General features: G+C 35.8%; 1 protein-coding gene across 1 annotated transcript; it reads right to left on the bottom strand.

Moving 5' to 3' along the window:
* Positions 1-5,599: 5,599 nt before the first annotated feature.
* LOC120091472 lies at positions 5,600-15,653 on the bottom strand. Its single transcript, XM_039049512.1, has 3 exons — positions 14,524-15,653; positions 6,854-7,022; positions 5,600-6,180 (listed from the first exon to the last, which is right to left on the bottom strand). Exons 1-3 carry the CDS (start codon positions 15,316-15,318, stop codon positions 5,717-5,719), a joined length of 1,428 nt encoding a protein of 475 aa, XP_038905440.1. The 5' UTR covers positions 15,319-15,653; the 3' UTR covers positions 5,600-5,716.
* Between the last annotated feature and the right edge of the window lie 2,461 nt (positions 15,654-18,114).

Raw genomic sequence — 18,114 nt, forward strand, 5'->3', positions numbered from 1 at the left:
TTTGGGTTGGTGAGAGTCGGGGTTGCTCATAAATATTCAAACTCTTGAACTCAATGTGAGTTGTGAAGTCGTAGCCCGCCTTCGCCAACAGCTTGTAAGCCTTGGGATCGAATCCATCTTTTAGTTCGCCTCTCGGGCAGCTTTAATCCTATCACTTCCGCCTCCGGCTTGTGAACTTCCTGTTTCGTTATCGGCGTGAGGGTGTGACGAAACTCTCCTTTAGAATTTCTATGTCTCCGACCTGCAAACTTTTTGAGCATTTGTAAAAGGTGACTTACCCTTTTTTTCGTCTCGGCAAAGGGACATAGCGCATAATCGGAGGTTTTAAGGTTTTTTCGCCCCTCACCATGGGTGTTTCTCCAACGCCGAGGGATATTCTACTTTCTTTAGGGTTGGAGGCTTGTACCCTTGCTACCCGCCCTTTTCTCTATGTCTATTGTCAACCTCGACCGGGATCCACCTATTTTCTTTGCCAGCAAGTTCTCCGCGCGCATAGTCTCACTGGAATTCTCACTCTTTAAGTAAAACTTTGCATCTGCGAAGTGAGACTCGGCCTCGAAAAACGAATTAGAATCCGCTTCAACCTTCTTAATCTCGTCTTGGTAAAACTTGAAACACTGATGTAGTGTCGATGTTAATCACACCATTCCCATGAATCCAAGGGCGTCCCAATAACAGCTTGTAGGTGGTCTTTTGAGTCTATCACATGAAACAGCGCATCGGCCTTCAGATCACCAATGAGAGAAGCTCCAAACGTATCATGCCTATTACCCTTTGGCTGCCTTGATTGAACCCTGAATTACTAATTTGCTGTTTGATAGCTCTTCCATAAGTATGCCCAACGTTTTCATAGTCGTCTTAGGCATTATATTGACGGCGGATCCGTTGTCAATGAGGATTCGACCACTTTCTGTACTCGAATGTATCCAGAGACATACAAAGGCCTATTATGAAATTTGGATACCAGTAGCAGATCTTCGTCTGAGAAGCCTATGGATGTGCAACACGAGGCATAAGCACGTGCTGCAGAGGTTGATGCACCAGAGGCGTTGGATTCTAACAGTGCCTCAATGAGGGTCGACTTAGCTTCTCGCAGGAGTGAAAGTAGGTCATCTATGTTGAATGTGGTGACAAACCCTTTAGTTCTCCTGTCGACTTTAATGGGCCTGGAACGGTATCTTCGTCCTCCGTGATACTGACAGCATGACATGCAACTTCTGGTGTCTCCTTTGAACCCCAACTGCAGAAGTTCTTCGGGAGGAAATTTGCTAACGTCATCTGCCATCTGGGATGAGAAACATCTTCGTCTTCTCTCGTCAACAGCTTTGGGCCTCCAAGCCTTCTTTCTACCCTTCCTTTTTTGTGTCTTATTTTCCTCTATTGTAGCTTCTATAAGAGCATAGCTCTTTTTGGTAGAGTTCAGCCTTCCCTTTTACGGCGCAACCAAGAATCCAGCCATCATTGTCGTCATTGTCAGCGCGCTCTCCTCCGTTTTGAGGATCTGTAGCTTGGACCACCTGCTGAAATCGCACTACCATAGTTCGAAGGTCCCAAACTGGACCGAGCTCTCCCTTTCTTCATAATATATGATTGGTGCCGCCACGCTTGGAGCTACCGTTACTACAACATGATTCGTTTGGACCACTTCCTCTAGATCCAGCTCTATTTTCCTCTCACGAGCCAATTTGAGGATCAATTCCTTCAGTACAAAACATTTTTCAACTGGGTGCCTAACGACCCTATGATACTTGCAGTAGTTTGGATCATCCACTTTGCCGGCCTGTTCCGGTCATTTACATTCTGGTAGCTGGATAAGGTGGTTATCTAATAGTTGCTCAAGTATATCCGCAACATCAGAGTCGGGGAACGGGTAGACTTTTTCCTATCGTTTCTTCAGGTTAGGCGATGTATTTCGCCTCATTCGTCTTTCTTTTCTATCTTCTTCTCTTTCCCTTTCGAGAGAACTTCAACGAGGTCGTATTAACGACCATTGATTCCTTTGTGGCACCTTTTACAAAATTTCTCGGTGCCCTTCATTTCCTTCTTGTCTTTCTTTGGTTTGTGGGCTCAGGAAGTCCCTCGTTCCTCTGTTGGCGTTACTTAGCTCCATGTCGTGGGCATGGGTCGCAATTTCTTCAAAGTTACGGGGCTTTATTCCCTGCAGGATGTAGAGGAGTTCCCAGTGCATACCTTGTGTGCACCATTTCTACAGTAGATAATTCGGTGAGTCGATCTTTGCAATTCTGAAGACTGACAGTGCACCTAGTGCTGTAGAAGCGGTTCAAAAATTCTCTTTCAAGTTGCTCCCAGCTATCAATCAACCTCAGACTCTAAGTCTTTGTACCAGTCAAAAGCGTTTCCTTTGAGGGTTCTAACGAACTATTTGACTAGTAGATCTCCCCTTATTCCCGTATTCTCGCATGTTTCACGAAGTGGGCGATATGTTGCTTTTGGTTGCCCTTTCCATCGAATTGTTGGAACTTTTGAGGGTTGGTACCTGCAGGCATTCTTAGTATGTCGATCCTCTGGGTGTATGGCTTAGAATATATGAAAGGAAGTTTGAGCCGGCCCTCCATATTCAGCTCTTATGGAGGTCATGATCATGTCTTGCAGTTGTTGGACTGACAGAAAGGCCACCGAGTCTGACTGTCGCCCTTGGTTTTCTTGCAGCACGGTCTTCCCCTTGTCAGTTGCTTTGACCATAGGTGCTTTGCTGGATTCAGCAGCCTCTCGAGACTACATTTGTTCTCTCAAGGCAACGATCTCATGGTCTCGCTCCTCAATGGCTTTCATCAGAAAGTTAATCTTCCTTTCCATTTTTGTCATGGTCGTTTTTGCCGTCACATCTGCCATCATGATAGAGATCACATCTGGTGGTGAATCTCTTTTCGGCTTGCTGGAGGCGGAAATAGAGTTGTTAAACAGGGGGTTTTCCTTGATGACAACCTTGCCTTGTGGGGATTCCGTCATTTACCTGAAGATATTATAGGCAATAAGGGAGTTCAGTTCTTGCTCCTGCATAACTTCTCTTGAGCGGCTGCGGGTGACAGGTCCCATGTATGAGTCATTTGTGGAGGAAGCCTTGGATGCCATCTTCTTAGGTGCCATTTGCCTTGTTTGGATGCTGAGAGAGAGATGAGAGTTAGAGATGGTCCCACTGGACGTGCCAATTTGTTCACACGAGGCTTCTGGAGAAACTTATTTCGTGGAGTTGAACTTGAGTTGGTATTGATATTGAAGTTGATTTGATGCGATGTGGTTCGATCTCTAATACTTGATCCTCTGATTCTCTCTCGGTTGGGTTAATGTGCTTAACTTGAAGAAGAAAAGCATCGAACATTCTTGAAGTAGAAGTCTTGGAAGAGTCTTCTTTATGTCTTCGAGGGTCTTCTGTCTTCTAGGAGCGGAATCTTGGAAGTCTTCTGCTTGTTGATGAATTCTCTGGACTCTCTGAATGTAAAAAATGTTTGTACCTTCAAAGGACTCTAGTCTTCAGAATGATTGTACCTACAAAGAACTTCAGTCTTCAGAATGCTTGCATCTTCAAAGGACTTCAGTCTTCAGAATGTTTGCATCTTCAAAGGACTTCAGTCTTCAGAATGCTTGCATCTTCAAAGGACTTCAGTTTTCAGGTGTGATCAGCTTCAAGAGTCAAAGAGTCTTCTGGTTATAGAGAATTCCCTATAAGCTCTCTGGAGTATAGAATTGTCGACCCCTCCAAATGAGGAGAGCTTATCTATTTATAGAGTTCACAGGTGGGCTTAGGCTTGGTTGATCTATGGGTCTAGCCTTTGAGTCCAATTAGTTGGACTTGGTCTTGGTTGGTCCATGGGGTTGGCGCCCAATTAATCGGATTTAGGCCTGATTTGACATTTGGGTCAAATTCAGCCTATTTTTGGACTTATTTGGACTTTGACCCAAATAATAATATCAAATTGGGTCAAATTAATCTTATCTGATTCAACGGTCATGATAAAACCACGTGGTGTCATCGAAATTTGCTTCAAATTCAATTCATGATATATGTCAACTCCTAATTGAGCCCAAATTTAATAATTTGGAATTTCATCGTTAATTTAATAAATGATGTGGCAACTTGTGATTGGTCTAAAATTTCTCATTCAACAATCATATATCTTTATTTTCTCTGGAAATATCTTCCATATTTTAAATTATCAAATCATATTGTTATTTTTTTAAAAATATCAAAATTAAACCAATTTTTTTCAACTATCATTTTATTTATTTGTTTTGATTTTTTTTAAATCTTTTTTCAACTTATTTTATGTTTTTGCATTTTGATTTTTTAATTAGTTTGAAAACTTTATACAATCAAATATCATATATTTTTTTAATTAGTTTGAAAAATTAGAGCGAACTGAGAAGACAGACCAATCGCATTTAAAGTAGTAGGGTGGAGGAAATTATGACTATGATGATAGATTCGGAGACTGTGATTCTATTTACAATAGCACCATTGTTAGAAGTTGAGATTGACTATAGAGCCTGTGTTGGAGGAGTTGAGATAGAATAAGATTGAACAAAAGTGATCACTAGTGGCTCCAAAGGAGCAATAAATGAAGTCGATAGAGAATGAGCCAAAGTTGAAGAAGATGGTGAAGTATTGGTAGAAGGAGAGGAGGCCACGCCCGACGAAGCAAGGGATGAAGACAAAACTCAAGTCGGGGGTGTCACCACTATTGGTGGAGGAGCCGATTTCGGAAAAGAAAATGGCGGCAACTTTGTTGGATAAGAGGTCAGTGCAATGCTGAGAGCATGGCCAACCAATAGTCTCTATATGTTTGTTTTAATTACTATGTAATTACAAGTATTTCTTAATAAGTCAATTGCAATCTCATTTATACGGGTGAGAGCAGTATAGACTTTTATAAATTCTTTTATTTTTTTATTTTTAATTCATTGTGCCATTTTTATAAATGAAATGTTGATATTCTATTTTTATAAATGAAAAGTTAAAATTTGGCATTCTTCTTGTTAGTCCAAACTTTATAAGTTTAGTTGATTCATCAGTTCACGTGAAATAACAAAAACCAATCCAAACTTATTATTAGTTTTAAAAAATATATTTTTTATTTCCAATACAATTATCTATACATATACTAATTTTAGCTTTATTTAAGTTGATGATTTTCTTAGTTTATTTATTCTCCCGCAACTATTAAAAATAGTTTTCTAACATTATGAAAAGAAAAACTTCATAATAAAAATTGAAATTAACGTGCTAATTTTAATTCAATATGAGAAAAATAATTAAATTAATTACTTTACATACTAACATTTTAATTCTTTTTAAAATAAATTAAATAATGATCCAATAATCCAAACCAACTCAATCTAAATGTTTCATAGTTGGATTGGGTTAGATTCATTATCTAATAAGCTTTGTTTGAATTGAAAAAACTTACCACCTAAGCGATTGGATTGAATCTAAAAAGTATTTCAACTCAATCCTTCATCACCCATAATAAATTCTAAAACAGCCTCATAATTTAAATAATTTTTTTTAAAAGAAATAATATTAATAAAAAAAAATCGATTATTTTGTAGAAATCATTATGCTAAATGCATGTTAAAATCATTACCCTAAAACCTTCTAAAATTCCGTTTTTATTTTCTAATTATGAAGCAAAAGAGCGTCGATGTGAATCATAAAATTACACAACGGCACATAACATTTCCAAACCAAGCTAAATTCTTAGCCTTCAACTACTTCCATAGCATTATTCACCAAAATTTTCTTCATCTCATCGAAAATTCGGTTCATTTGATCTCGGGAAAACAAAGGCGACGGATACACACAAGCACAATCCAACTGACCGTCACGAATCATATCAAATAAGGCGATCGATGGCCCGACACCATGTGCAGAGGCACAGCCACTGTAGTCGTGTAGGCCGAGGTTCTGCTGCTCGGGACCGGAAGTGTCGATGATGGGGTCTTCGAAGACCGAGATGAGGGCGGTTCTCATGGATGAAGATGGAGTGAGGCCGGGATTTTCAATTGCTTTGCACATGAGGAAGTTCAAGTCAGACATGTCTGAAAAATGCTTGTTGTTGTCTTTGGCGTTTGAGTAGGAAAAATAGCATCGTTTTGCCACTTCCCATAGTGTATCTTCAGCTGATATGTCATGTGTGTTGAGGATGGCAGAGTGATAGAATCCTGAAATGTATAAGAGCAAAACTAAAACCAATGTTCACCTTCTCGTACAAACAAGAATTAAAGACTCTATTTGATAACCATTTCCAAACGAATAGGGAGGATTTGAACCTCTGACCTGTTAATCGTGGACATAAATACTTTAACCAATTTAATTATCCTCAAGTTGGCAAAAACTACAATAGTTATAAGCTTAATCTGTGTTAAGTTTTTGGGTTGATTAGTGATTTAATATGGTATCAAAGTGAGAGGTTTTATGTGTTCAAATCCTTGTAATGTCATTTCCTACCCGGTCAATATTGACGTCCACTTATTGGGCCTTCTACAAATTTTTAACTCCAGTGAGGGATAGTGTTAAAATGTTGATATGATTATTAAATTGATCATAACTTATTAGCTTAAGTTCTTGGGTTACTTGGTAATTTAACAATATACACGACAAAATTTTCTAGTTTTGAATGTTGTAACGTTCAAACGACACATTAAGAAGCATGGATACAAATACGAGAGATAGATATGTCACATACATGATGAGACTTCATTCTATGGAGAAGCTAAATTGTTTGTGCTTCTTAACATGTAGAAAAACTTGAACAGACGTAGAACTAATCGAGCGATATACAAGCGAGATATTTCAAGGGTCCAAAAAAGAGGAGAAGAGAGTTGAATAATTTACCTAAATGGTGGCTTGTAAGGGGAGGATCAAGGAGGGAACGACAATCGTTGAGGGTAACAACAGCATATTTCTCCTTCTGGTGAAGAGGAAGGTCCTTAGAACAACGAGTAGCAAGCAATCCAGCAGCTGCTAGAGCTCCACACAACTTAACGCCTCTCAATTTGCAGCCCTTCAAACATTAATATCAAATCAGGAAAAATTCTGGCTCGTTTAGTAATTATTTGGTATATGGTTTTTGAATTCTGAAAATTAAACTTATAAACACTATTTCTACCAACAAGTTTCTATTTTTTTTATCTACTTTCAATATTTTTTTTTAAAAAAAAACAAGCTAAATTTTGAAAACTAAAGAAAATTATCCTAAAAAAACTTGTTATAAAATTGATAGAAGCATAAACTGAAAATTGAAAATTGGAATTACTACCAAACAGGAACTAATATTTAAAGAAGCATAAAGTTATTCTAAACACATAACAGAAAATTGGAATGAAAGAAACATAATTTTATAAAATAGGGAAAAAAAAAAAAAACAAACAAACAAACTTGCTATCAAACAAGACCTCAATATTTACATTTGAGGTTCAAACTTGGCTTCAATATCGAAGCATTTTCATAATTCTTCATTAGGTTTTATTGTTTGATTGGAGACATATATTTAATGGTTGGTCTCTTCCTTTCGTGGATGATTCTCGTTGTTTCCCTTAGTATTCCTTTTTTCATTTTTTCTCTTAAAAGCTAGGTTGTTCATTTAAAAAATAAAATAAAATACTGGATTAAGAAATATAATTCAACACCTTCAAAATTTATTCTTAAAAATTCAAGTACGATTTTTTTTAAAATAATGTTATTTTAATATATATTGACAAAAATAGGATAGAATTGAAAATAGTATTTTTAAAAATAGGTGTTTGCTAAAACTATTGACAAAATTAGGATAGTGAAATCGTGTACGGGTACACGATTTCCATGTGGCAAACTCGTGTACGGGGTACACGAGTACGATTTAATCCAATTAGCACCACGTCGACTGACTGGTTGACCGATCGCAAGGAAACTCGTGGATCAGATCCACGATTGCCATAATTATGGATCCGGTCCACGATTTTTTTTTTTTTAAAAAAAATAGATCGACTAATTATTTTTTTTAATTGGAGATGTACAATAATATTAAGACTTTAGGAATGGGTTCACAATTATATAAAAAATACAAGTACATAAAAAATACAATTACATAAAAAAATACGAATAAAAAAAAAGATACACCTAATGACCAAGGCTGAAGCAGCTAATGTACGTTGTAGACAAGTGCGACTGCTATGTCCTTCTCTCTTGCAAATTGTACATCACACCTTTTGGCTTCTCTCCAATCCATTTCATTATAAATGTGCGTACTTTTTGGCCGACCATGTTCTCTTGGTAAATCCACATTTGGACGAACTTCTGTAAATGATAATTCTGGCCAATAATCTGGGTGTTGTATTGGATGGAAGCGGCCTTCATAGCATCGCTTGAAATTAGACAATTTGTAACATTCATCAATAAGTGGTATGTATGTCATATGCATGTAATTACAAACGGCAATTACATGAGAGCATGGAATCTTGAATGATTGCCACTTATTGCAAGAACATCTTCTTCTTTCAAGCTCAAAACTTGGGTGTGTTGTCCTTTATAGGGAGAAATCATACTTATGCCAGTTTGTACTTCAAAAGTTTGACTTTCCTTGTCAATAGATGTCATCGTATGCGCAGATGCTCGTTTTTCCCATCTCTTAAGCTTTTTTAGGGCATATTTTGTATACATGTCCTCATCATCGAGTGCTTCACTGATTTCTTGTCTCCAACATTCAAAATACAATATTGTGCGATAGAATGTTAGCCTAACAAAGAAGTAATTGGTAACATTCTAGCACCTTTGAAAACAATATACATGCGTTCAGCTGCATTGCTTGCCATCCACCCATAGTGGTACCCACCGTCGTGTGATTGAGTCCATTTTTCAAAGTCAATGTCTGAAAAATATTCAAGACATTTAGGGAGCAATTGTTTCAATTCTTTCATGCACCGAATGAACTTGTGCCTTTGGTGTTGATTTCCTACTTTAAACACCAAATTTTTTAGTTGCTTTGATTTTTATTTCGTATTCAAATTACTGGCAACATGACGAAGACAATATCAATGGTACGCTCTAGGTTCACTCCAACCAATTTCCTCATTATTAATTGTAACAAGAATGCCTTTGTCTATCAGAAATCAAGCAAATACTCTCTCTTTGGGTAACATATTCACACAATGCCCAAAAAAATCATGACCAACTGGACGAATTTTCACCTTCAACAATAGCAAAAGCAAGGGAAAATATATGTCCATTTGCATCAATAGATAAGGCGGTTAATAATAATAGCCTACAATGTTTGAACCCTTCTCTTGCAGGACCAAAGGACCAAAAAACTCGACCAAAAATAGTCGTAACTGGCACACTAGAGGGAAGGAAAAATCAATCTGTTCGTGTTTCTGGATTATAATGAACAACAACACTCAACCAATATGGAAGCTCTGAATATGATTTCTCCCAATCACCAAACACTACAATCAATGCTTTTCTCTTAGCTTGCCACACCCGTCTTTAATTAACATTATACAGGTACCCCAAGATCAGCTCTAACCAAATTTTGGATTTCGATACTCATAAAATTTGAATCAAGCTGTGAATGACCCTGTGTCAATTCTGAAAACAAACATGAGTGTTTCCTTTGAAGTTTGGTGATTTCGAACATCCCATGAGTTTTACGCTGACATGTCCATAACCTCAAAGCACAATCATCACTTCATGATTTACATCTGACATACCAAAGATCTTGATTTGATTCCACTACAACAATTTCGTAGTGTTCTGTCATACAGTATCTTGATTTTTGACTTAAGGTAGGATATTTCAGATAATTTATTCAGATGGACGAATAGAGGAGATTTTCGGACGGGGAAGACGAAAGAAAAGAGGAGGCAAAAGGCTTTCGAATGGAGAAAGAAGAAGGATCGCGGTGGTTTAATGGAGAAATGTCGTATATGGGTACACGATTACCTCAGTCAACGCTCCAGGACTGCCACGACAGACTACGCGTGCCAGATCAATAAGAAATTGTGTATCGGGTACACGATTTAGTAGTAATCGAGTACTAGGTACACGATTTTAAAATCTATTTTTGACAATACTCTCAATCCTAGCCTACTTTTGTCAATATATATATTAAAATAACATTATTTGAAAAGAAAAAAAAAATCAAGGGCCCTATTAGAAAAAGGGAAAAAAAAGGACAATTTGTACAATCATGAAAGGTCTTTTTTGCAAACACAAGTTGGTGTTGGTGGCATGATCATATGCATGCCTCTCTTTTGATTCAACCACATTAATTTAAAATTAAATAATAAAAATAAAAATACTTATATATATTTTAGGTTGCATCTATTTTTTATGCAATTCATCAAAAGTATTCAAACACAATTCTTCGGGTAATAAACCTTTTCTTTTAAGGAAAAATAATATTTTTTAATCTTTATTTTATAATTAAAGAGATAGATAGAGTCTTAGTCGCCCTAAATCGTGTACAGCTGTTGATCTGGCTCGCGTGGTCTATCGTGACAGTCCTGCAGCGTTGACTGAGGTAATCGTGTACCCCGGTACACGACTCCCTTCTCCATTAAACCACCGCAAGCTTTCTTCCTCCATTCGAAAGCCTTCTGCCTCCTCATTTCTTCCGTTTTCCCCGTCCGAAAATCTCCTCTGTTCGTCCATCCGAACAAATTATCTGAAAATCTCCCACCTTAAGTCAAATCAAGATATTGTGTGACAGAACACTACGAAATTGTTGTAGTGGAATCAAATCAAGATCTTTGGTATGTCAGATGTAAATCATGGAGTGATGGTTGTGCTTGGAGGTTACGGACATATCGGCGTAAAACTCATGGGATGTTCGAAATCACCAAACTTCAAAGAAAACACTCATGATTGTTTTCAAAATTGACACAGGATCATACACAGAATCATTCACAGCTTGATTCAAATTTTATGAGTATCGAAATCCAAAATTTGGTTAGAGCTGATCTTGGAGTACCTATGGCTCTACTCCAAGAAGCAATTAAAAATAATATGGTTATAATGTTAATTATAGACGAGTGTGGCAAGCCAAGAGAAAAACGTTGATTGTTGTGTTTGGTGATTGGGAGAAATCATATTCAGAGCTTCCATATTGATTGAGTGTTAGTTGTTCATTACAATCCAGAAACACAAACAGATTAGTTTTTCCTTCCCTCTAATGTGTCAGTTACAACTATTTTTTGTCAAGGATTTTGGTTCTTTGGTCCTGCAAGAGAAGGGTTCAAACATTGTAGGTCATTAATCCAGATCGATGGAACTCATCTCTACGGAAGAGATAGTATAAGAGGAAATTATTGACTGCATTATCTATTAATGCAAATGGACATATATTTCCCCTTGCTTTCGCTATTGTTAAAGGTGAAAATTCGTCCAGTTGGTCATAATTTTTTTGGACATTGCGTGAATATGTTACCAAAGAGAAGATATTTGCTTGATTTCTGATAGACATAAGAGTATTCTTATTGCAATTAATAACGAGAAAATTGGTTGGAGTAAACCTAGAGCGTAGCATCGATATTGTCTTCTCCATGTTGCCAGTAATTTGAATATGAAATACAAATCAAAGCAACTAAAAAATTTGGTGTTTAAGACAGGAAATCAACACCAATGGCGCAAGTTCATTCAGTGCATGAAAGAATTGAAACAATTGCACCCTGAATGTCTTCAATATTTTTCAGACATTGACTTGGAAAAATGGACTCAATCACACGACGGTAGGTACCACTATGGGTGGATGACAAGCAATGCAGCTAAATGCATGAATAGTGTTTTCAAAGGTGCTAGAATGTTATCAATTACTTCTTTGGTTAGGAACATTCTATCGCACAATACTGTATTTTGAACGTTGGAGACAAGAAATCAGTGAAGCACTCGATCATGGGGACATGTATACAAAATATGCCCTAAAAAAACTTAAAGGGTGGGAAAAACGAGCATCTACGCATACAGTGACATCTAGGAAAGTCAAAGTTTTGAGATACAAACTGGCATAAGTATGATTTCTCCCTATAAAGAACAACACACCCAAGTTTTGAGCTTGAAAGAAGAAAGATGTTCTTGCAATAAGTGGCAATCATTCAAGATTCCATGCTCTCATATAATTGCAGTTTGTAATTACATGCCTATGACATACATACCACTTATTGATGAATGCTAAATTGTTCAATTTCAAGCGATGTTATGAAGGCCGCTTTCATCCAGTACAACATCCAGATTATTGGCCAGAATTATCATTTACAGAAGTTCGTCCAAATGCAGACTTATTAAGAGAACAGGGCCGGCCAAAAAGTACGTACATTCATAATGAAATGGATTGGAGAGAGGCAAGCCAAAAAGTGTCATGTACAATTTGCAAGAGAGAATGACATAACAGGCGCACTTGTCCACAACGTACTTTAAGTGCTTTGCCTTCGGGTTATTAGGTGTATTTTTTATGTAATGGTATATTTGATGTACTTGTATTTTTTATGTACTTATATTTTTCATGTAATTATATCTTTTATGTACTTATACTTTTTATGTAATTGTTTCATTTTATGTAATTGTGGACCCGTTCCTAAAGTTTTAATATTGTTGTACATCTTCAATTAAAAAAATAATAATTAGTCAATCAATTTTTTTAAAAACAAAAAAAAAAATCGTGGACCGAATCCATGATTATGAAAATCGTGGACCCGGTCCACGAGTTTCCCAACAACCGATCAACCAGCTAACATGGTGCTGACTGGATTAAACTGTACTCGTGTACCCCATATACGAGTTTGCCACATGGAAATGGTGTACCCTGTACACGATTTTACTACCTTAATTTTATCAATAGTTTTAGCAAACACCTAATTTTTGTCTATATATATATTAAAATAACATTATTTTTATAAAAAATCGTCAAGGACTACAAAAGTACATTTCAATAAAATTAAATGATTGGATGCACTTTACTCCTCCTTCCTCTATACACAAAAAATAATTTTTTAATCGTTTCGATAACTAAAAAATGTCACCAAGGGCTGCACAATCAATGATGTAGTCTAGGAATTTTCCTAGGTTATTAAGTGGGCTTTTATTTTTTTGGTTAAAATAAAAGTAGAAATAAAACACACTCAACAAAATAATAAAAGAGAAAAGAGGGTTTCCATTAAAAAAAAAAAAAAAAAAAAAAAAAAAAAAAAAAAAAAAATAGTAAAATAAGCATATTATAAAATGGAAGACTTTGCAATAGAAAATGAATATGTATTATTTCGAGGACATATTTCGTCCCCACCACTCTCCACTTTACATCAAACGTACAAAGCCAAACGACACCGACAGCGTGGACATCTCACACTACCAAGCGTGACTCCCTACACCTACCCGCACCCTAATAAATCTCATTACTTTTTTAAATAAAAATAATCAGACATCGTGTCGAGTATAAATAAAATATTGAAAATGACAAGTTCTTACAAGTCTTAATCCATTTTTTACATTTACATACAAGTTTTCTTTCCAAAATTTTTACTTTCCAACATTCTATACAATAAAATGACCATCTAGTCCTCTCATAAAGACACCCACATTACATTTTTTTGGTCAATTAAAAGTTTTTTTAAACTCACGTTTTTAGCGTTTGTCCTTTTAATTTATTCTTTTACATTCAAATTTTTTACAATTGTTAATATAATTATTTTAAATCTATATTAAATAGATTAACCTAGAACCATTCATGTCAATTTCCAAAAATAAATAATATATCGGATTTCATTAAGAGATTGAAAGACAGAGTATGTATTGTTTTGATATATTGGGAAGCATAGCCTTAAATTTTCTTTATATTAGGTTCTCATTAAATTCTAATTAACTAAGAATGGGATTCTACCCAAATCTATGGTCTTAATTAATTAGATCGGCCAATCTAATCAAATAAACTAATGTAATAAAATATTAATCTCGTACGTAGTCCATACTTTAATTATATGTATTATTATTTAAAATAAGTCTAACATCAATTTCATTCATTATTGTTGAGTAATAAAATTAGTTGATAAAAAATTTATATAACCTAATATTATGGGAATATCCAAAAATAAAGAAAAAAATAGATAAATAAAAGTTTCTAATTCTTCCACTAAATTTTTTAAAATTTAGAAGAAATTGTGGACTTTTCTTCTACTTTTTTTTCTCCTTTAAATATCCGTTAATTCACTAAATACTATGTGAATTTATCATCGAAGAATTTTAATGTTAATCAATAATGAAGAACTAGATTGACAAATATTAATACACAAAAGGACTAAATACAAAGCTTGATAAATAATATAAATACAAAAATAATTGGGGAAACACTAAAAATAAAAATAAAAATAAATTGTAAATATCTTTTAGATTGAAAGTGAAATCCGATTGGGTTTTATGATAGAAAGTGGGTCCCACTTCCATTGTCATTATTGAAAAATAATTTTTTTTAAAAAAAAAATCAACATTTTCCCGAGAAAATGAAGGAAAATTTGCAGAGAAAAGAAAAGGGAAGAAGAACTTACAGCGAGAAGTTTCTGAGTCTCATGGGAGTTCATCTTCAACCTAATCATTTGAGAAAATCTCTCAGAATTAGCGTCTTTGAATTCCAAATTCGCTAATCGGAACGAATTCAATGAGTAACCAAGCATGTCTAATCCACGCGCCCACAGAGATTTATTCGCTTTACCATTAGGGATTAGATCTTCAATCCCTAATCCAATCTCACCATTATCCCCAATTTCAAATCCTCCGCCTTCTATTTCTCCTCCGGTCGCCGTTAGTACGAGCAGTTCTCTTAACAGTGCCGCCGCCGCGGCACGATCGCATGTCGCCGTGTGGAGGCGGAGGAATATCGCCCATTGGCTGTCGCTCATAGTGTAGACGGTAGCGAACATCACGTCAGTGTCGGAATACGACGGATGGTTTGGATCGAACCACGTGGCGCTGTTGATTTCTTGCTCGTGGATCTTGTGGAAATCGGAGACGGAAGGATCGTTGGCATCGGGATGAGAGGCGATAGCGCGTGCGGTGGCGGGGAGGTCGAGGATCTGGAGGTGGAGCGGCGGAGAAGGAGAAATGAGGAAGGAGAAATCTCGTCGAGAAGGATCGTGGTGGATTTTGGAGCGGAGGATTGGGTGGAGGTTTTGGAGAGTGTGGAGGGAGGATTGGAGATGGGGAATATCGGGAGGTTTTGAGAGGAGTAGGCCGAGGACGGTGGTGCCGGTGCCGCCGGGGACGGCGCGACACCAGCTGTGTTCGGTGCCACCGACGGGACGGGACTTAGACTCGCCGGCGGGAGGAGGAGATTGATCCGACATTTCGGTGGCAGTGACGGTGGGAGTACAGAGAGGGAAGTGCCGCCGTGAGAAATCTGATCCGTTCGAAGAAGAAGGCGATGGTTCAGAGAGAGAAGACAGGGACCTGGATGCATAAACGATGTCGCATAAGGGTTTTAGGACTGGCCTTGTAAGAGTGACATGTCGTTTCTTAATTACGTGTACGAGTACGAGTCCACAACTTTAGGCATAATTTTGCCTTCTTTTTCTTATCCATTTAAAGTTCATATGATGTGTTTCACTACTTTTGCTAAAATTTGTGATTTTTTAGCCCCCAATTCTAATAAACAAGTTTTCCAAACCTACCTACCCAGAGGGCAACGGCGGCGTGCGCGTATAGTGAAAATGTTATATTTCCACCACCTACTACACTTTTGAGTTACCTTTAGCATACTTTGATATTTATAGCTTTAAGGCATTATTTAATTCTCTAGTGTGGGGGCAACATTCTCCCATTTCTTATTTCCAACAATCCCCACAAATGACTATTACAACAAAATTTAAATAAAACAAATTATTTGAAGAAATTGTTTGGTGCAAAGATAGGAGATCAAACTTAAACACCAATATCTAACGATTTGAATTGTTGCATAGTGAAACAGGACAACAACTTCATTAGAGAAAATAAGTTACCTATTCAACCTTATGAATCCACCAAGAGAAGAAGAAGTCTTTTAAACGTAAAACTGCATACCCACTTCCCCATTACCTAACTCCCCTTTATTAAGGGAGTTATATTAATTAATTAATAAATTTAATTAAATATCTCATATTTAATTATTTTTTAATTAAATATCTTATATTTAGTTATCTTTAATTAAATATCTCATGTTTAATGATATAAATATTTGAATCATATCTAAATGTATATTTTTCTCTTACCCTATAGTTTTAATATAAATCTCATTTATATTAACTTTTAACCTATAGTATTCACATTTATTTATTATTTTAATCACATTCAAATGCATCTATTCTCCCATACTATATAGTTTAATTTGAATCATATTCATAATTCAACTATATAATAATGTATATACATACATTATATTTTATATTAATTGTAAATGATATAATGAATATATTTTTTTCTAAATTAATTTGAACATTTCAAATTATTCTTTCAATACCTTAGCCCTCGTTTATCCATTGTGAGCTAGTAATGGAACCTTATGAATCTACAAATTATAAGTTCCAATGATATGAGATTAATTAACTAAACTCTTTAATTAATTAACCTTCATACATTAACTATGAGGCAAACCACTATAGATCCATAGTTGCACTCTTATGCATTATAGAATATGTTGCATCCATGATATAATCATTATATATAAGTTGATCTTTCACAAACTGTTCGGAATTAGGATTGGGTCAAAAGTCCGTTTTACCCATATAATTACTTCTGTGTCCTTAAGTACCATTCATTCTCTAATGAAGACTTTTGTTTTTTGTCCAAACATAAACAAAGTTCCTCTCGAGCCAATAAAAGGTGGGATCCCATTATTCAAGTCCTGAAATCAGCACTTATGAGAACTACTCATCTACTTACCCTATGCAAGAAGGGGTGAATTTCATCTCATGAAATTACATTTCCTACTCCTTATTCCGTCTAGTCCCCAAAATGGTAGAATTCTTGAATCAGCTACTCGGGTCACTTTCATCCATGCAAATCAAAGGACGAGCCCTCATAAGCAGGAGTTCATAATTGACTTAGAATTAAGATTGAGTTACATATGATCATCATGTGAAATGTTAATCTCTTCGATTAACGTATTTAAAGAAAGATATTAATTATTTCGCAGTCTAGTCTTATACAAAACTCTTTATATAGGATACTCCCACTCACATGTCTCCACATGAACGATTTGGATCAAATTATTTGTAGCAACTACAAAATAAGTTGTATTCATAGTGTCACCAGGATAAGGCACTCAACATTATCCATATACTATAGACCCTTTAGGTTATTACTTGAACATAATCCATCTGCATGTCAACTACATACTGTTCAAGATTCCATACAATAATCTGAGGTTTTGCTTTATTGAATTTAGTTATGCAGAATTGAATATAAAATAAAACAACAATTTATTTTAATAAAATGTCAATAAATAGTTTATTTACAAATCACGAGCTTAGGGCATAAAACTTAACACATACACACACACTCATATATATATATATATATAGATAGATAGATAGATAGATAGGACCTACCAGGATGCCTCCTTGGTCGAAGAGCCCCTTTACTAGTACTAGTAAGGTAGATAGATAGATATATATAGATAGATAGATAGATAGATAGATAGATAGATAGATAGATATTCTTGTGATTCATGAGGCTAGTCAAGAATATGCATGACTAAGATCAATGTGGCTTAGCACATTCGTGGAACATGTGAATTGTCTTCTAGTAAAAATCTTCCAACGATGTTATATGAAGACAACACAACATGTATAGTCTAAATCAAATGATGATATATTAAAGGAGATAAAACAAAGCATATTTCACCAAAGTTTTTCTATACTCATGATCTTGAAGAAAATAGCAACATCACAATACAACAAATTTGTTCGGAGGATAACCTCGCAGCAATAGAAGAATTTCGGGCTTTAATATCGGTTTTAAACCGATATTAAAGGGCTTTAATGTCGGCTAACAACCAACATTAAAGATAGTGTTATTAAAGCCCTTTAATGTCGGTTGTCTTTAATGTCAGTTTTAAACCGACATTAAAAGGATTTAATAACATTGCCTTTAATGTCGGTTGCAAC

Source organism: Benincasa hispida, chromosome 11 (assembly GCF_009727055.1).
Source record: "Benincasa hispida cultivar B227 chromosome 11, ASM972705v1, whole genome shotgun sequence".
NCBI lineage: Eukaryota > Viridiplantae > Streptophyta > Magnoliopsida > Cucurbitales > Cucurbitaceae > Benincasa > Benincasa hispida.